Source organism: Taurulus bubalis, assembly GCF_910589615.1.
Source record: "Taurulus bubalis genome assembly, chromosome: 1".
Lineage (NCBI taxonomy): Eukaryota > Metazoa > Chordata > Actinopteri > Perciformes > Cottidae > Taurulus > Taurulus bubalis.
Window position 1 is genome coordinate 26,535,332 of NC_136589.1, and position 16,785 is coordinate 26,552,116.

Genomic DNA, 16,785 nt, shown 5'->3' on the forward strand with positions numbered 1-16,785 from the left:
GTGGCATGTTTTGTGACAAAGGATTGGTCAGCCTGCCCACTCACCAGGTCTGCCAGCCAACAGACAATCACTTTTATAAATATTTCCCTCAAAAATGTCATGTTTCAAGTCATTATCCTCTGACTAATAATTGGGTATGCTTCTCTTTTTTAATCTCTCCATTAAGAAGGAAACACATCCATTAGAAAATAGAAAATGATTAATTAGAAAATAATCAAGGCTTATTAATGAAGTATAATAATACAGTATCACTGCACATAGTTCCCTTTGTTTAGCATTTAAGAAACGCTCTCTCAAATCCGAAATTTTTTGTGTAAAATAATAGGTCTCATCTTTGTAGAAAACCAGCAATTACATTGTTAAAATGCCATTAAGCCTGGCTCGCAGTTTCCCTCTCACTTTCTCGTCTTTGACATCCAGATTGATGGGATGCTAGTGACACCCAGACAATTCATGCAGCAAATGGCTCAGGAATGAGGTTAGACATAGGTAATCACCCTCAAACTAGTGCCACTGAGTGTAACTCAAGACCAAGCATTTCCTCATTAAGCTATCCTATATTGACCCTGTAACTTGATAGAGGCCAAGAGCGAAACCTTGTAAAGATAGGTGTGCTGTTGTCATGACAGTTGGAAGAGAAAGCACATGAGTGGTCCTTAAAGGTCCACTGGACATGTCCATGGTGCGACACTCCTCAAAGAGTGAAAGCATGGGGGAAATGATGCAATGGTGTATAAAAAACATGAATGTATGAGATAATAATGTTATAAAAGGCTGTTAAATACAGCATTAAATGTTGTGTACATGATATCATAAAAACTTGATGGACAAACTGAGTTCAGGTGGATAAATCCTGAATGGACAACATACATTATTCAAAATGAATGTTTCTGTTCTTTGGTTTTATTTTTTATTCAAGAAAGGATCACCCAAAAATGCCGTATTTTTTTACATGTTTGTGTCACTGCTGTTGAAAAGCTCCATTGTGATCCCTTTGAAAACCTCGAGGTGAACGTCACGACTTCACAGTAAAATAGATAAATGACACTAGGTGGTAGCAGAGCTCCCGGGCATGTGTGGATATGCTTCAACCTATATGTGAAATATCTCTATTTCACTCCTGATTTTTACCCTGTGTTTGTTGGGAGGACCAACAGTTTCTATTGTTTACTGCTGACTGTCAGAGATTCGCTTCTATGATAGCTGAGTGACTGCTTTCTTCTTTCTTTATAAGTTTTATTTCCAGACTTTTTCATTAAAAGGGACGTATCCAAAGTATCTCATGTAACTTGGTAATGGGTCCATTAGTATGCGAAAACGGATTCATAGTCTTGTAAGAGAGAGAGCAATAACCGGATTCATATCCTGCAGCCATTTCTACAATGCAATGTGGTGGTTAAGTTAAGACTTCCACACTGAGTGAGCATAAAAGGAGCAATAATGGAAATAAGATTGAAGGTGTTGTCGGGTCAGTACTTTATTTCCGCCTTTGAAGTATTCCGTACAAAAATAAAACAACAAGCAATGTCAAACATGTGCTTTATCTTTTATTAATTTATAGCCACACAGCGTCAGCGGTGGGTTTTTCCTTGGTGGATGACTTCATCTCTGCTGGCACATTGCCTGTGATGGTGAGATGGTTTAGAAATAGTTTGCCACCCTGCGAATAGACTGGATGTTGGGGTTCTCCGCCTGCCACTCCATGTGGGTGCAGTAGTTTCCTCTCTCCACAATGTACATGCGGCCGCGGTAGTTAGGCTCCTCATAAAGCACCCAGCTATTTGCAAAAATAAAGGAATAACATTAAATTAAACTCTAAATAGTGAAATGTTATAATAGTGCATGTAAGCCAGAGGAGAGAAGGTAGCATGTTATATATGTCTGACTTGGCTTATATAGTGTCTAAAATGAATGTTCCATGTTCCACACATTGTCTTACTTACCTCTTGTGGTATGCACATGTTTTAGGCTTTGTTTTTAATGATACATATATGTATATATATGTATATATATACATATATATATATGTATATATACATATATATATGTATATATGCATATATATATATATGTATATATATATATCAGGGGCATTTAATGTCCACAACATAACATAACAACATTATCATTAAATGATTCTCCTTTAAAAAGGTAGACGTACAGTTCAGTCAATTTCCCAGAAGTCTGTCATTGAAGTACAATACACTAGAATATTCTAGCACATATTAGTGCTTATGTGCCCACAGCAAGTTAAATGTAACACAATGTCCCCCTGCTGCAGAGATACTTACGCTCCATCTCCATAAACCTTGAGGGAGTTGACGCAGCTCTTGGTCAGGCCTCGTGCTTGCAGGAACGGACAGTCCTCACACAGCTCCACACACTGGCCTGAGAAGTTGTCTCCCTCGAACAGCTCCATCCTGTAGTGCTCTCCATGCTGGGGAGGATAATGACACATCCGCTCGCTGAGTTACAGCAAACATGTTCGCTTTCAACTCATTGCCGAGGACCAAGGTCTTCTCTGAAAGGCACTGTTTTGAGTGCACTAACAAGTGTGCCTATTGAAATCTAAAGGTTAAATGTTCATGGAGGGCAATATGTACAGCTCACAGTCTACGTATGTATCAAGTGCTCTTAGTCATTTTCTTTTCGCTGATGGTATCAGTATGTGATGTGTTTAGCTGTGAATATGCCTCTGCACTACAATATTAAATTGTGCATTATTATACACTAAAGTTATTAGAATGATTCTTGGATTCATCTGAAAAACAGATGTGAACAAATTAGCCCACACGTAGTCTGCCATGCTGCTTCTTCTTTCTTTTTTTACCAAATATTTGTCTGTCCCTGGGGTCTCTCTCTCACAAACACACTCTTACCATCCTGATTGGCTTGCAGGAGCCCATGTGATCGTTATGGGCATTCCAGCGCTGGAATTCGGGGTACTCTCCATGCTCCAGAATGTACTGTTGGCCCTTGAAGTCTGGGTGGTCATAGCAGATGTAGGCCCCGCTCTCCACGCGGACAGAGTTTACCCTGTTCATGAAGCCCCGGTCCTGGAAGTTGTCGCAGTCGCTGCAGATCTCCAGTTTCCTCCCAGTGAAACATTTTCCCTCATAGAACACGATCTTTTTTTTTTTGACACAACAGTGAATATTTAAATACTTTTCTCAAAACAAATACTTGTACAGTCAATAGTCAGAAAGATGTCACTCAACACGGTTAAAAGTTGGATCATTCAGCTACATTAATGCCATTTGTTTGGGATTGACATGACTAAGTTTGGGAAGGCTAAACCGTCACTGCATCACTCTCCGTTGCTGTGGTACTTACCTTTCCCGAGTACTGAGACATTTTCCACTGTTAGCTGTTCCAAACTAGTCACACTGTCTAAGAGTGGAAAAATGTGGACGCTCAGATATATATGGCCGTAGAGAGTGTGGCGGTATCACGAGGCTGAGGCAACAAAAGCCCAACAATGGGGGGTTTAGACATTTTGCCACATGGACACTTTCCCTTATATGTGCCAGTGCTGATATTGGAGTTTGGCTCGAGGGGGGCAAAACAAAAGAGAGGGAGAGAGAGATTTTGCTATGATTGGGCTTTTGGAGGGAGGTTGCACTGAGTCGGGGTTGCCGAATAATATGTCGGGGGCTTCCAGACAAGGGGAGACAAGACAGGCAAACAAACAGATAGGGGAAGTTAAAGCAGAGGTGAAATGACATGTATGACCCAGTGCAAAAACAAATCTGTCTTCTGACAAGTTGGGCAACTGGGTAAATGTAGAAATAACGAGGCGTGTTCCCAGTTCATGTCTGAGTTTAGATGGCTGCCGGATGAGCAGAGCAGCACAGATGTCCTACTCCAAGAGCAGATTTTCTTTACGGATCACTGCTGATCCCGACGAGATCCCTGGATCTACTTAGACCTTGACCCATGACAATTTCCTTCAGTTGCAACATCAAAGACCACCAGTTTTAAGACTCGGCAGGTGGAGCAGGATAAAAAAAACTGTTTATAATATACTTCAGCGCCCCTATCTCTCTCCCTCTCTATCTACAGGGGAATAGAGTGGCCATGAATAGCACAATTTGAAAGCATTTATTGCACTTTTTCGAGATAAGAAAGTTCAACAAGCTTTGACAATCACACAAAAAAGCAGTCAATCAAAGCAGTAAGTAGAGTGTAAAATATAATGTCCTGTGTGTGTAGATTTAAAAATCATATGGAATTGGACTTCAGTCAAATCTCATCGAGGTAATTTGTTTTCCTGCACCAAAGGAAGTAAGTTGGTCTTTTGAGGCAACATGTACTTTATGTGTATGACATCTGAGAGAGAGGGATCCGGTCTTTCAGTCTCTTGTATTAGTTTGTGCTAGTTCAAGTCAATTCAGGCTTTGTTTCGAGTCGATTCATGGGTCTGGAGCCGAGGTTAGTTAAAGAGCACTGAGCCAAAGGTATTACACCTCATATAGGTCATAGGCATAATCCACCTTGAGTAAACACACTGTACCTTTCACTAATATCCTCTTGTCGGTTTAAATCCAGCTAATATAAATCTTTAATTGCGTCTGTGACAAACACATACATTACTATCGGCAAAAGCCTCATCAATTATATACATTGTGGACAAAGGGTGGACAGCTCTTGCATAATGCAGGAATCGTAGCATTGGGAAACTGTAACCCCTGAACACAGTGTACCCAGGGTGAGTGAGGTGCTGAGCATATTGACTTAACAGAGAAACACCACTGAGTAGGACGTTACCATGACGGCCCAAAGTATGAACGTGTATAAAAAGAGGGAAGGGGGCTGAACACATCTCAGTCCCCAGCAGAAACGAAAACGGACAAATCAGCAAGGTATGAACACAATATTTAATATGTTTGCCATATATTTGCTATCAGATGTCAATATCACTGTGAATGCATAAAACATACTTTTTTATAATTGAAACTGTATATTTCATATAAACATCACGAGATATTCACCTCTAGTGAAGAGTCTCACAGTTCAACTTTGTTCAAAGGGACATGTCATGAAATCTGTAGTACTGGAAGTATTGTACATTCTGTCTGGTGGAATCAAATCTGTGCTTTGTGTCTTATAGGCTGCAGTGTTGATCAGAGCGATGAAGTTGTTGTTCTTGGCTTTAACCGTCGCCTTGCTGTTTACAGCTGGTGAGTCATGTCACTGATTCTCCGCTGAATAAACACAACCTTTGCTGCTGTGCAACAGGGACGTCCTCACTGTCCAGGATCACAATACTAGCCGACCTCTCCGACAATCAAAGACGTGCTCTTCATTTTGCAGCAGATTCTAGGAACCTTATCTGATAAATTAAAGTCATCTGTGAGAGCACAGTATGATTGTATGTAGCTTCTTGCACACCTCTAATATCTAAATAGATTACATCTTGCAATAATTCCTGGAGAATTAGAAAACACATGAGGGACAAACACAATGCCTGCTTTAAACAATTTTTTTCAGGTGAAGCCCTGAACTGCCACCGGTGTGTCTCCAGAAAGGCCGGAGGAACCTGTGAGCTCACTGTAGAGACCTGTAAACCAGGGAAGGATGCCTGTGCTGCTGCCAGCTTCCTCACAACACCATGTGAGTTTCTCTACATACGCTAGCTGATTACCACACTTAAATATAAATATTATCTTTGCTGTAAATTATATCAAGTAGTTCCCGGAATAAAAACGTGTGCATGCATGTCACCAAAACTAAGGGCATCTGCACCAATGCTGATGTTAAGTTCTGAAAAAATGGATAAAGAAAGAAAACTGCTTGAGACCTCTTGTGGCGAAACAGTAGCATCGTAACATTCAGTAGAGCGTCAGCTTCATGTAGAAACACTTAAACTATTGGGCAGATGTTTGTGCCAAGATGTCAAATACTGTACATTGGCTCTACTTTCCTTAAATCCTTTTCCTTTCCTTTCTCCTTTCTTAGATGGCCAATATCAGAAATGCATGACTCGTTTGGACTGCGAAATGCTGAAGATGAACGCTTACATCAATATCAAGTGTTGTACAGACGACTTATGCAACACCTTTTGAAATGACAATTGATTGGAATGTCTTTCAACAAACACATGTTTGAACTAAAAAACAAATGTGCTCTGTCAATCCTCTCCTTTGACAAATAAAAACAGTTTGACAAAGAGCGAGTGTCTTTTCTTATTCGTATCTCTTCTTAAGCCACATCAAGTCAATAACAGTCTTGGCGTATAAAAAAACACCAGGAGTTAGAGGATTCAGGTTCCAGTTTAATTTTCAGCAGGTTGGGTTATTGTAATGGCCTTTTCTCTCAAAGGTGCTCAGACAACTTCAGCTCATTCAGAGCACATGCTGCCACTGCAAGTTCTCAGGACTTTGCACTGACCCTTGACCTCATTCCTTAATTACTTTGAATATTCATGACCAGAACCTACCTCAAAGTATGATCAGATTCGATTGACAGTGAGCAAACAACCTAACAGCTGTCGCCAGATTCAGATTTTAAAAACTAAAATCCTGACTGGTGTGCAAATACCTCTGACATCACTTTATTTTCTAACTGATCCCCGCCCACTTCAAACCAGTGAGAAGAGCAGAGACAGAAAAAAGTGAGAAATCTCTAATGTGAGATAGCATCAGTACGCATAACAGAACTTTTAAAATACTTGTTTGCTCTTAATGTACCATCGATTTGCAAATTAGGTGTCTGACCTCTCAGTTCACCCCTTAATGGTATGCTAATTGTCCAAAAGACAACATGGAAAAGCAGCATTTAGTTATTATTCAACAGAGGTAGAACAAGGTTTCAATAAATACTAGATTGGAATGTTTCTGTATTGCTTCTTTGTACTGAATCTAAAAAACTCAGCTCATTATCCATTCTACGCTATCCTCTGTGTATTCTCTTTATCTGCATCTGTATTGTTATGCCTTCTGTTAAGCAATTTGAATGATACTTTAAAGGTATCAAAATAAACTTGCTCTGCCTCCATAGTGACAAATAATCTTCCTCATCTGCCAGAACAAATCCACACTCGACCCTGCTTTACATAACCACTTTTTGCTTTAATGATTACAATCAAAAACATTTGTACAACATTTTCAACATTAGAAAATGGATGCAGAATTTTTGGGGGGCTGACAGTAACCTCTATGAAAACAAACTGAGGGGCAGAGAAGTGGGTACTGCGTGGAGATTAAGTAGAAAAAGAGCTGAATATATTGGAGGGACCAAACAGCTGGTGATGTATCAGAAGAAACGTCCGTGATTACTTATCCATTTTCAAAGCGTATGCATGGCAGACATGTAATTTCGCTTATCTCTTGTTATTAAAACAGAGAAGGACTTGTTGCCTATATATGGAAGCTGCATAATGAGAAGCTAAGATGCATCAAGCCATTTACTATCTCTGGCCTTAGTTACAGTAGTCGTTATAACCAAGCACAGGAAAACATTTTTTCTGATACACCCAAGTTCTGTGTTTCGCATCGGAGCCGAGCACAGAGATGGAGGAGGGGTGGATTGTGGGAAATAGAAGACAGGGGAACCGCCACTCATCCTTTTTTTTTAATCAAACACACAAAGAGAAATGAGGATGACAAAAGGGAATAGGAAATATGGATAAATAACAGTGGAATCAGAGCCATAAATAGACAGTATTGGATATTTAAGACCCTGCAGGGGTGGAGTCAGCTGAGGTGGAGGAGAACTGGCAGCTAGCCTTCAAGTAACGGGATATCCCAGTGCAGTGTCCTGTGTGTTGATTGGGCAGCTCTACATCATGGAGCAGGACGTTTTTCCTGGCTGCACGCCACCTTCCATCTTTTCTGCCTCCAGGATCATCCTGCGGAAAACTTCCACGGCTGTCTGAAAAGGGGACACACACGCTCAGGACGCTGTCACATGTCTCAGTTAACACACCATATGTTTCATCCTCAGCCTCTTTGACTTTAGGCACAACAAATGCGGCGTTGTTTTTATGGTTTGCTAACTTGATTTGAAGCACATAAACAGACTTCCTGATTGTGAAATTTAGCTGTGCTGTAAAAAAATGGAAAGAGGGGTTTATTGTTTAGTTTTAGCCTCTCAATGGATGAAAATTAGGGAAATGCAACACGCTGTGGTGGATAAACTTTTGAACCATTGTAAAATGGGCATGAATTAATATATTTGGCCACTTGGGGGCAGTGTAAAGTGTTATTTACACATCCAAAAGACAGTGCAGTATTAGCATTCATTTGGAGTCTCTTTCAGCGTTGGTTCCAGTTTTTTTTCATTTATAATTTATTTTGCTGAAAATAGCTGCCCGCTGTGGCTGGAAACAATGCTGCTTAATCGCCCTCTGACACTGACACACTCTGTTAATATGAGGGGAACTAGTCGGTTAAAGAAGAACAAAGTCGTTTGATCCATTTGCAACTCCTGTGGTTACTTGCGAGTTTGTTTCCAGAGTTATTGTTGAAATGATGGCAACCACCAAAAGGGCAGAAAACAACACTCAGAAATGGACCAGAAGAAGAGCAGAATCATCAATTTACGGCACGCTGAAGCAAACCATTTTCTTTAATGTATGTGTGGGTACATTATAAAAATCCAACAACAATGAAAATGAAGATGCAGTTACAGATTGCAAAGTGATTGAATTGGTAATGGTAAAAAATGCTGGCCATATAAATTGGATCAAAGGGATTTATATAGTAAAATATTAAAGGTGGCACTGATGCGTTACTGTCTATTATAGCTTTTACATAAACTTGCTGGGGAAAGACAGATTTAAACAATATATATATATATATATATATATATATATATATATATATATATATATATATATATATATATATATATATATTTATATATATAAGACACCCTGACCTTTAGTCCCTGGTATAGGTCAAGCTCCAAAAAGGCTGGCTATTTCTCATAATGCAACTTAAAAGATTGTCTTTGTTAGACCCTTCCTGCCTGGTAAACACCCACGTCTTTCAAACTACATGCCCTCAAGAGTTTTCTGTTACAAATGTCTTCTTCAAGTAGAAGCATAGGCACACCTGATGCTGAATATGATCTCTTACCTGGTTCTCTTTAGCTGAGGACTCCATGAAGGCAGCGTTCCAGGATTCGGCTAATGCTTTTCCTTCTTCACAACTGATTACTCTGAAGAAAAAAAGAAAACACATGATGAAACGCCTACATTTTTCAATGTAAGGCGACAAAGTCCAATTCTGCATCCACTGAGCAGTGGCGGCCGGCCCATAGAGGGCAAAAGGGCTTGACCCAACCCACCTTGAGCCACCAAAAAAAATAAAATATATATATATATATTATAATATTATTAATTCTAAAAATATTAATACATTATAAAAAAAATCAATATTTGTGTTTTTGAGCTATGAAATATACCCAGTAATATTTGTAAAATAGGATATCTGCGCCAAATATCTGCTTTTCCCGCTTGTCCTCACTGCTCAAGCACGTCCTCTCTGCTCAAGTGCACGTATCTAATGCTCGTGCACGTCGTGGGGCTCAAGCGATTCAGCCCAAGGAAGACGGGTCTAATACGCAGTTTAGCCAATCACTGATTAAAGAAATGAATGAATGACATACAATTTATCCAATCAGCGCCCTAAATAGACTTCCGAGAGGGCTATTCTTATCAAGCCCCAGGGCTGCGCGTTCCTGTGTCTCTGTCTCCTCGGGCAGACGAGGCACGCGCACTGGGAAGTGTTACGGGTGAGAGGGAAGCTTGGGTCGGTCTGCTGGACCTGCTGCCACCGTGACCCGACCCGGATAAGCGGCTGATAATAGATGGATGGAAGCTACTAAAATAGCATATCAAGCTAAGTCAACATCGCTACCCACGGACGCCGGGCTGTGGCGAAGAAACATAATAAGATGGATAAAAACGGGCACATTTTATCCAAAACAATTGATCGTGTGAAGTTTTGTGGGGATTTTGAGCTGGTTCGAGACCCGCTGCATGACGAGTGCTGCCGGAGCACCATAACAGCCAGCGGTTTTAAAGACACGTTAAAGATGGCACAAAACGAGATGTTGGAAGGCATGTTGTCGGTATATGATATGTAAGTAAGTTACCCAATGTGTGTTCTGGCTTTAGAAACTGTTTGTCAATCAATGTTGTTGTTTTTGTTGCATCATGTGTTTTACCTGCTACGATGAGATGCTTTTATTTTTAAGGCGGCTTGCGACGATATAAAGGAAGTCTCATTGTATGTCAAAAGCTAAGGAAAATATGGTAATTTCTTTATGCCAATTTGTGTTCTGGCTTTAGAAACTGTTTGTCAATCAATGTTGTTGTTTTTGTTCATGTGTTTTATGTCAAAAGCTATGGAAAATACGGTTAATTTTTTTATACAAATTAGAAACAGTAACGGTATAGTTAGTTAAATAATAACTGTATGTTTTAAGGAAATTGCTGTGAGAGAGAGAGAGAGAAAGAGGGAGAGAGATTGTAAGAGGGAGAAGCCGAGCAAGTGACACCATTCATGTGCATGAGTATGTGTGTGTGTGTGTGTGTGTGTGTGTGTGTGTGTGTGTGTGTGTGTGTGTGTGTGTGTGTGTGTGTGTGCTATTAATGGAAACATAAGTATCGTTTTTGTGCCTTACGTTGGTTTTGGGAATTTATCAATACATTTGAAATCATCAGTCAAGTGCAGGACTGTCTTTCGGAGGGGTATGAGACATGATATATGATATATATATATATATATATATATATATATATATATATATACATATATATATATATATATATATATATAATATCATTAATAGTAGTAATGCGTGATACCTTTTTTTGCATTGAATCATACTGGGATTAGATAGCCCTACCGCCACTGCCACTGTGTAAGGTATATTTGCAGGGCTACCCAAACACTTTATTCCCTCTTCTTTTGGATCATCTGTGAGTTAAATAGGATCTGCTCTGTATTACTGTTTGTGTGTCAGATGTTGAATGTTGAGTTGTGCAAGTCTGCCCTCAAAAGGAGGAATTTGTATACCTACGGTCTCTGGTGGACCGCATGTACAATTAAGGTGTGTGTTAGGACATACCGCTCCATATGTAGGTCGTTCTTGTTTCCGACAAGCATAATTGGGACTCTGCATTAAAGGGAAAAGGAAATGGCACATTGTCATTTATGTCACTTACTTCTCGGAAGGCCTCGGCCAGCAAAACAAGAAGCAGCAGCAGTACTTACTGAACTTTTCCCACCATGTCCAATAGTTTTTCATGGATAACTTGTACAACTTCAAAGCTGGAACAAACAAGGGGAAAGTTTTTTTTTCAGCATTTCAACTTAATGGACAGAACTTCATAGCAATTTGTTTGCTTATAAAAAGGGTAAGTAAAAGTATACCTCTTATTGGATGTAACGGAGTAGACCAGAATGTAACCGTTGATATCTATGGAGTAGGTCTGTGGGAAGATGGAGTACTCATCCTATAGAACAAGACAGAGTGAAGGAATTAGTATCATACGCAACGTTGCAGGTTTGGAACAGAAGACATTTAAAGTAATTCTGACTAATTAAAGGGGAATACCACCTAAATTAGGAATTTCAATGTGTTATTTCTGTGGACTAGGAAAGGTCAAAGAATATTTGTGAACTCTCAAAATTCGTATCTAGATCTCACCCCACAATTTGCGAAACATTTGAAAGATAATTAAGGTTAGGCATTGACCTTGAATGGTTACAGTCAGGAGAGGTCGTCGGGCAGAGTTTTTGTAATTTGTGGGTTAACATTGAGACACGTCCCTCTCAAAATCAGAAGCCAGAGAAATATGTTTCAAATGGTCATCCAGCATAAACAATGAATGGGAGACTGACTTGCGGACTATGTTTACTAATATTTTTGGGCTGTCTATGACACAGGAATAACATGTATGAATTTTGAAAATGGGCGTAGTTGCCCTTTAATGAAACAAAATGTACACCAAACTAAGACATAACACAATCATAACACATATGTAAATAGGAATCAATCAGCATACCTGTCCTGCTGTGTCTACCAGTTGAAGATGGTACTCTTGTCCATTTATCGTGATCATTTTAGTAAATGCTACGGTTAAAAGAAAAGACACATTAGATATGATAGAAATTAGGAGTCAAACATTTGAATGGATGGAGAGCAACGAATTCCTTTTAAAATAAAACTGACACATTTGGAAAATACAACACCATCTCTACTATACAGTACGATACTGCATCTTCATTACGCTACGTTTTCAGTGTGCAGATCTCTTTACGGATTCATTTTGGTACCGCTGAGTTCATCCAGCAAAGGAATGTCGATATCTGCCTGGAGATGGGTCACATTATCTACAGGACTTGAGGGATTGCACTGCCTGCAGCATCTTGCTGACGCTCCACTTTATGTTAACCACCCAGAGAATATTTATAGATACACACTCGAGAAACGCAGGGCTATATGTGAGCGAACATGTCGGGAAAAAGAAAAACAATACCCTCAGGTAAAGTTTAGACTCAAATCTCTGGAGTGTCTGGGAATATGTGTGTTTAGTAGGTTGATGAATTACAGGGTGTTTTCTCATTTGGGTAAAATGTACCGTGAAAGCACATTCAAGCAAAGTTCACTCTCTAAGCCATGATTTTCAAGCTATTTCCACTTAAGACCACATGGTTTAACTTTGACCAAACATTACACCAAAAGAAGGTTTTTGTTATTTCTGGTGGAAAGTGTGGAAACTGGTGAAATCAGCTGGTGTAGTGTTTGGAAACGTAAGGCCCTGCTGGGTAACAAGTCTCTGTTATCATTCTTCTTCTCTCAGCGATGTTATAGATTCATCAGGGTGCACAGTTGAGATGTCTACACTGATGATAATTATAGCTAACCTTACATGAAAAGAAAAAGAAAAAAAGATATAATGTGGAGGATTATTTTGAGATGTCGGAGTTCCTTTCCCATCCATCAATCATCAAGTTCCACATGATGACTGTCAGTTTGAACAGCTAAAATATAAAACGTAGGCTATATAATTACACAATATTGATTCGTTTAAGTATGTTTTTTTGCTCTTTTGAGCATTTTCTTTGCAATTTTGGGACTTTTGCTAATTACTGACATTTGATTAACCAAATAATTAATTGATAATACAAATAATTGTTAGTTGCAGCACTGTAGTTTATGTTGCATTCAAAATCCATCTATGGCAACTGAGCAAATTCATCCCCTGAGGAAGGCCACACGATGTAGATGAAAGCTTGGAAACACAGGATAACTGGATGTTGCGATGATATTGTATCGTTAAAGAATTAGTAATATTGATTCTAACCATAATGACTTTTTTTTTTTTTAAGAATTAAGCTTCTATGGATATCGAGTTTTATAGGTTGTTCAGATTGGAAAACCTTCTGGGACAAATTTGTGATTTTGGGCTCTATAAATAAAACTGACAAGACCTGACTTTATATAATTGAGCGCTTTGACAAACAGCCTGAATACCAAACATGACTTTACACATGATTAACTGATGATTCACAGCAGGAAAAGTGTCTTGCATATTTGTCAGAAAAAAAAGAGATACACATTCAAGTGTCAAGAAATGTGTCAGGATTTCCAGCAGTGTTTCATATGGGAGGTAGGCACCTTGCCTGAAGACCACATCTGCTCCCGTCATAAAAATGACATGTACTTCTATGAAATGAAACATAAGGGTCAAAAAGAGCAGATGGAGCTCAGATTTCCTGTTTGTGTATCGAGCAAAATTGCCACTTACTGTTTTCTATTGTTGGGTCATAGGAGTCCACAAACTGGCCTTCCACAAACTGAATCGTCAAGGAGGACTTTCCTGCAAAACACAAAGGAATACTGTAAAACAGGGACCTTTTACATATTGGAATATCATTAGAAATGTGGAAATCAATAGTTAAAAGCTTCAAAATATAGTTTTTTTCACAGCGAGTGTTCATGAATCAAGGGCTGTGGCTCAGCTTAAAGATGACAAAGGGATTCATGACTGAAAACTACATTATAAAAAAAACAGTGAAACTGGAAACGGCCTATCCAAAGTCTACAAAATAACCAACACAAAAATATTAAATTAATGTCATGGGAGATGTTTCATCGGGTAGATATGCAGCCATATACACAACCAATGTCTTTGTGGGAACATTACAGAGGTTAGCGTCAGTGCTTGTATGCTGGCTGGGCCTAAAGTCGTTCTATCTGCGTGTGCCATCTTGCCATCGTGCGCATCCTTTCGCCGCATACAAATTGCGCTCCTTTTGGTTTTCAGATCATATAAAATGAACCGCACAGCAATGCGTCAAATCCTGGCGATCCTCCACAAAGCATGGCCCTCACTTAGCAGGGTTAGGGTCACTGATGGGAACACGTCAATAAGGACAGTCAGAGCCTAATATGTATATATGTATATATATATATATATATATATATATATATATATATATATATATATATATATATATATTTATATATATATATAGGCATGTTGAACACATAACGGGAGGCCTCATGTGATTAAAAGGCAGCAAGGCCACGTCTCACCTGGTGGCGCTCGACCGCCCGCTGTGAGACGTGTGCACGTAGTTCCTTCCTATAATTGACGTCTAATGGGCAATAGGACGCGTAAACGGCTCGCGTGATGGACTTAAATGCACACAAAAGGCCGCTGAGATTGAGCCTCATCCGAGGCCATCTAAGGTGCCCCCCCCTCCCCCCGCCCCTCCCCACACACACACACACACACACACACACCCCGTGCGTCGTCCGGTCGGGACTCACCTACGGATCTGTACCCGAGGATGGCGATTTTTCGTGATTTCGGCTGCGGCATATCTCGTCCTGGTTATCGCATCTAGTCCTCGGGGTGTACCGCAACCTCCAACCGGAATGGCATCCACAATTTAAGGGGAGGAGAGATTCGACATGCAGCCAGATGACAACAGGAGGTCTTCTTCTTTGCTCTTTAAAAAAAAAAGATGATCTTGACGTCCACGACTTGGAAAATAACGTTATTTCAGGTCATAATAAAAAATAAAGCATGGAGTATCTGTAGGTCCTCAATAACTGCGTCACTCCCCTTTGCAAAGTAATGAATTAGTAACTACTGCTGCGTCCTAATTGGCTACACGCGGGGTGAAGGCGGGCGCTGATGCCTGTTGTAAAACTCGGATTGGATGAGAGTGCTGTTCGTCAAGCAGTCCTGCCCGCTCTCTGGAATATGATTGGCTGCTGCGCGCGTTGGGGCGTGCCGGGTGGTCGGGTGCAACGTCACTCACTTCGTAAGGGCCAAGGAGCTGGGGCACTGGCATTACTGCTTCAATTAAGACGTCATTATTTGTATATATATATTTTTTTTAGACGGACATACTGTAATTACGTAATGATCTCAGCAAGACAAAATAAGTACTATAAATATACAATTGAAAGATCCTAGAATAGGATCACTGTGAAGTCATCATTCAGTATCAACGACACAGCATCATCTCCCATAGAAATATTGTAGTCAGTGGTGGAAAGTAACAAAGTACATTTACTACATTACTACAATTTTGAGGTATTTGACGTGAGTATATTTTTTAGTGTATGTGTAAATCAGTTTACAAAAGTAAGAAGGAAAATAATTGTACTAACTACTTTATACGTCTACTCCACTACAGTTCAAATGCTCCACTACATGTATTTGATGACTTTAGTGACCGAGCAGTCCCATCTCTTTTGTCATCCCCAGGAGGTGGCATCTAGCTTGAACTAGCGAGGGGAACACGATCACACTGCAGGGCTTCAGTTCAAAAGTGAGATGCTACTGTTGTTCTTCTTATTTTCCCTTTAAAAATGGTGTAGTGAGCTTTAGACCTTGGAGGCTGAGTCTATTGCATACATTATTTCTGTGTCAGTAGAGCCACACAGTTGCTTTGTTAAGTGTGTAAAGTCAGTAAAGTTTATTTCTGTACTGACAGGAAGACAATGCCATTTCTCTAATGATCGACACATCGACTCTTAGCTCATCAACAGCTTTACCAGCAGTAATTCTGAAACCCTTTCTTTTCTTTTAGGCTCATTTCAGATCTTGGAATTGGAATTATTTGGACTGTATTGTATTGTATTGTTTGTTGTCTAGTCCAGCCTTCCCAGACAACAGAGGACATACATAATCAGAAAGTACAACTTTAAAACTGGCAATGTCTAATTTCACAAGTCATCACACTTCAATTCAACAAACAATCATTGTAATATGAGGCTGATAATAAAATAAAAGTCAAATTTTCAGTGTATTTTGTCCCCTCCACAAATTTGCCTCAGAGGGCTTTACAATCTGTAACACATACAAAATATCCCAGGACCTCGGAATGAACAACGTAACAGAGTTAAGACACATTCAATGCATATGACAGAAATGATTCATATAATGAGAGTACATTACATTTCATAGCTGATGCTTTTATCCAAAGTGATTTACAATAAGTCCATTCAGAGCAGTAGGCATGATGCAAAAGTTACGACTACCAATAATAACAGCATCAGTGGAAGCAGTAGAATTATAACGGTATTAATAACAGTAATGTTATCGGCAATCGTAATAGCAATGCAACTAATAATAATAATAGTAGCAGTAGGTGTCAGGCAGGACCAGGGTCCAGATATAACCACGATCCATGTAAACCTGTGAGGCAAGGAAGCACAAAGACTCCGGAGAAGGAGGCAAGACCATGGTTTAATTACATAAATCAAAGATTGCTGGAAGATGAAATGTCACTCGCAAGTCGTCACAGT

General features: G+C 39.6%; 3 protein-coding genes across 3 annotated transcripts; 1 reads left to right on the forward strand and 2 right to left on the reverse strand.

Annotated features, from left to right (window-relative positions):
- Positions 1–1,641: 1,641 nt before the first annotated feature.
- On the reverse strand, positions 1,642–3,457 carry LOC306748308 (gamma-crystallin N-A; the record flags this gene model as incomplete). The annotated part of the gene is made up of 4 exons (XM_079231463.1): positions 3,334–3,457; positions 2,880–3,128; positions 2,292–2,437; positions 1,642–1,777 (listed from the first exon to the last, which is right to left on the reverse strand). Exons 1-4 carry the CDS (start codon positions 3,352–3,354, stop codon positions 1,642–1,644), a joined length of 552 nt encoding a protein of 183 aa, XP_079087589.1. The 5' UTR covers positions 3,355–3,457.
- A 1,382-nt stretch (positions 3,458–4,839) lies between these two features.
- On the forward strand, positions 4,840–6,104 carry ly97.3 (lymphocyte antigen 97, tandem duplicate 3). The gene is made up of 4 exons (XM_079232949.1): positions 4,840–4,862; positions 5,111–5,180; positions 5,491–5,613; positions 5,959–6,104. The coding sequence occupies exons 2-4, from the start codon at positions 5,132–5,134 to the stop codon at positions 6,063–6,065; spliced, it is 279 nt and encodes a 92-aa protein (XP_079089075.1). The 5' UTR covers positions 4,840–4,862; positions 5,111–5,131; the 3' UTR covers positions 6,066–6,104.
- Positions 6,105–7,069: 965 nt separating this feature from the next.
- rheb (Ras homolog, mTORC1 binding) lies at positions 7,070–14,878 on the reverse strand. Its single transcript, XM_079227194.1, has 8 exons — positions 14,794–14,878; positions 13,766–13,837; positions 12,020–12,087; positions 11,385–11,467; positions 11,226–11,282; positions 11,080–11,127; positions 9,081–9,162; positions 7,070–7,872 (listed from the first exon to the last, which is right to left on the reverse strand). Exons 1-8 carry the CDS (start codon positions 14,843–14,845, stop codon positions 7,780–7,782), a joined length of 555 nt encoding a protein of 184 aa, XP_079083320.1. The 5' UTR covers positions 14,846–14,878; the 3' UTR covers positions 7,070–7,779.
- Positions 14,879–16,785: the final 1,907 nt, after the last annotated feature.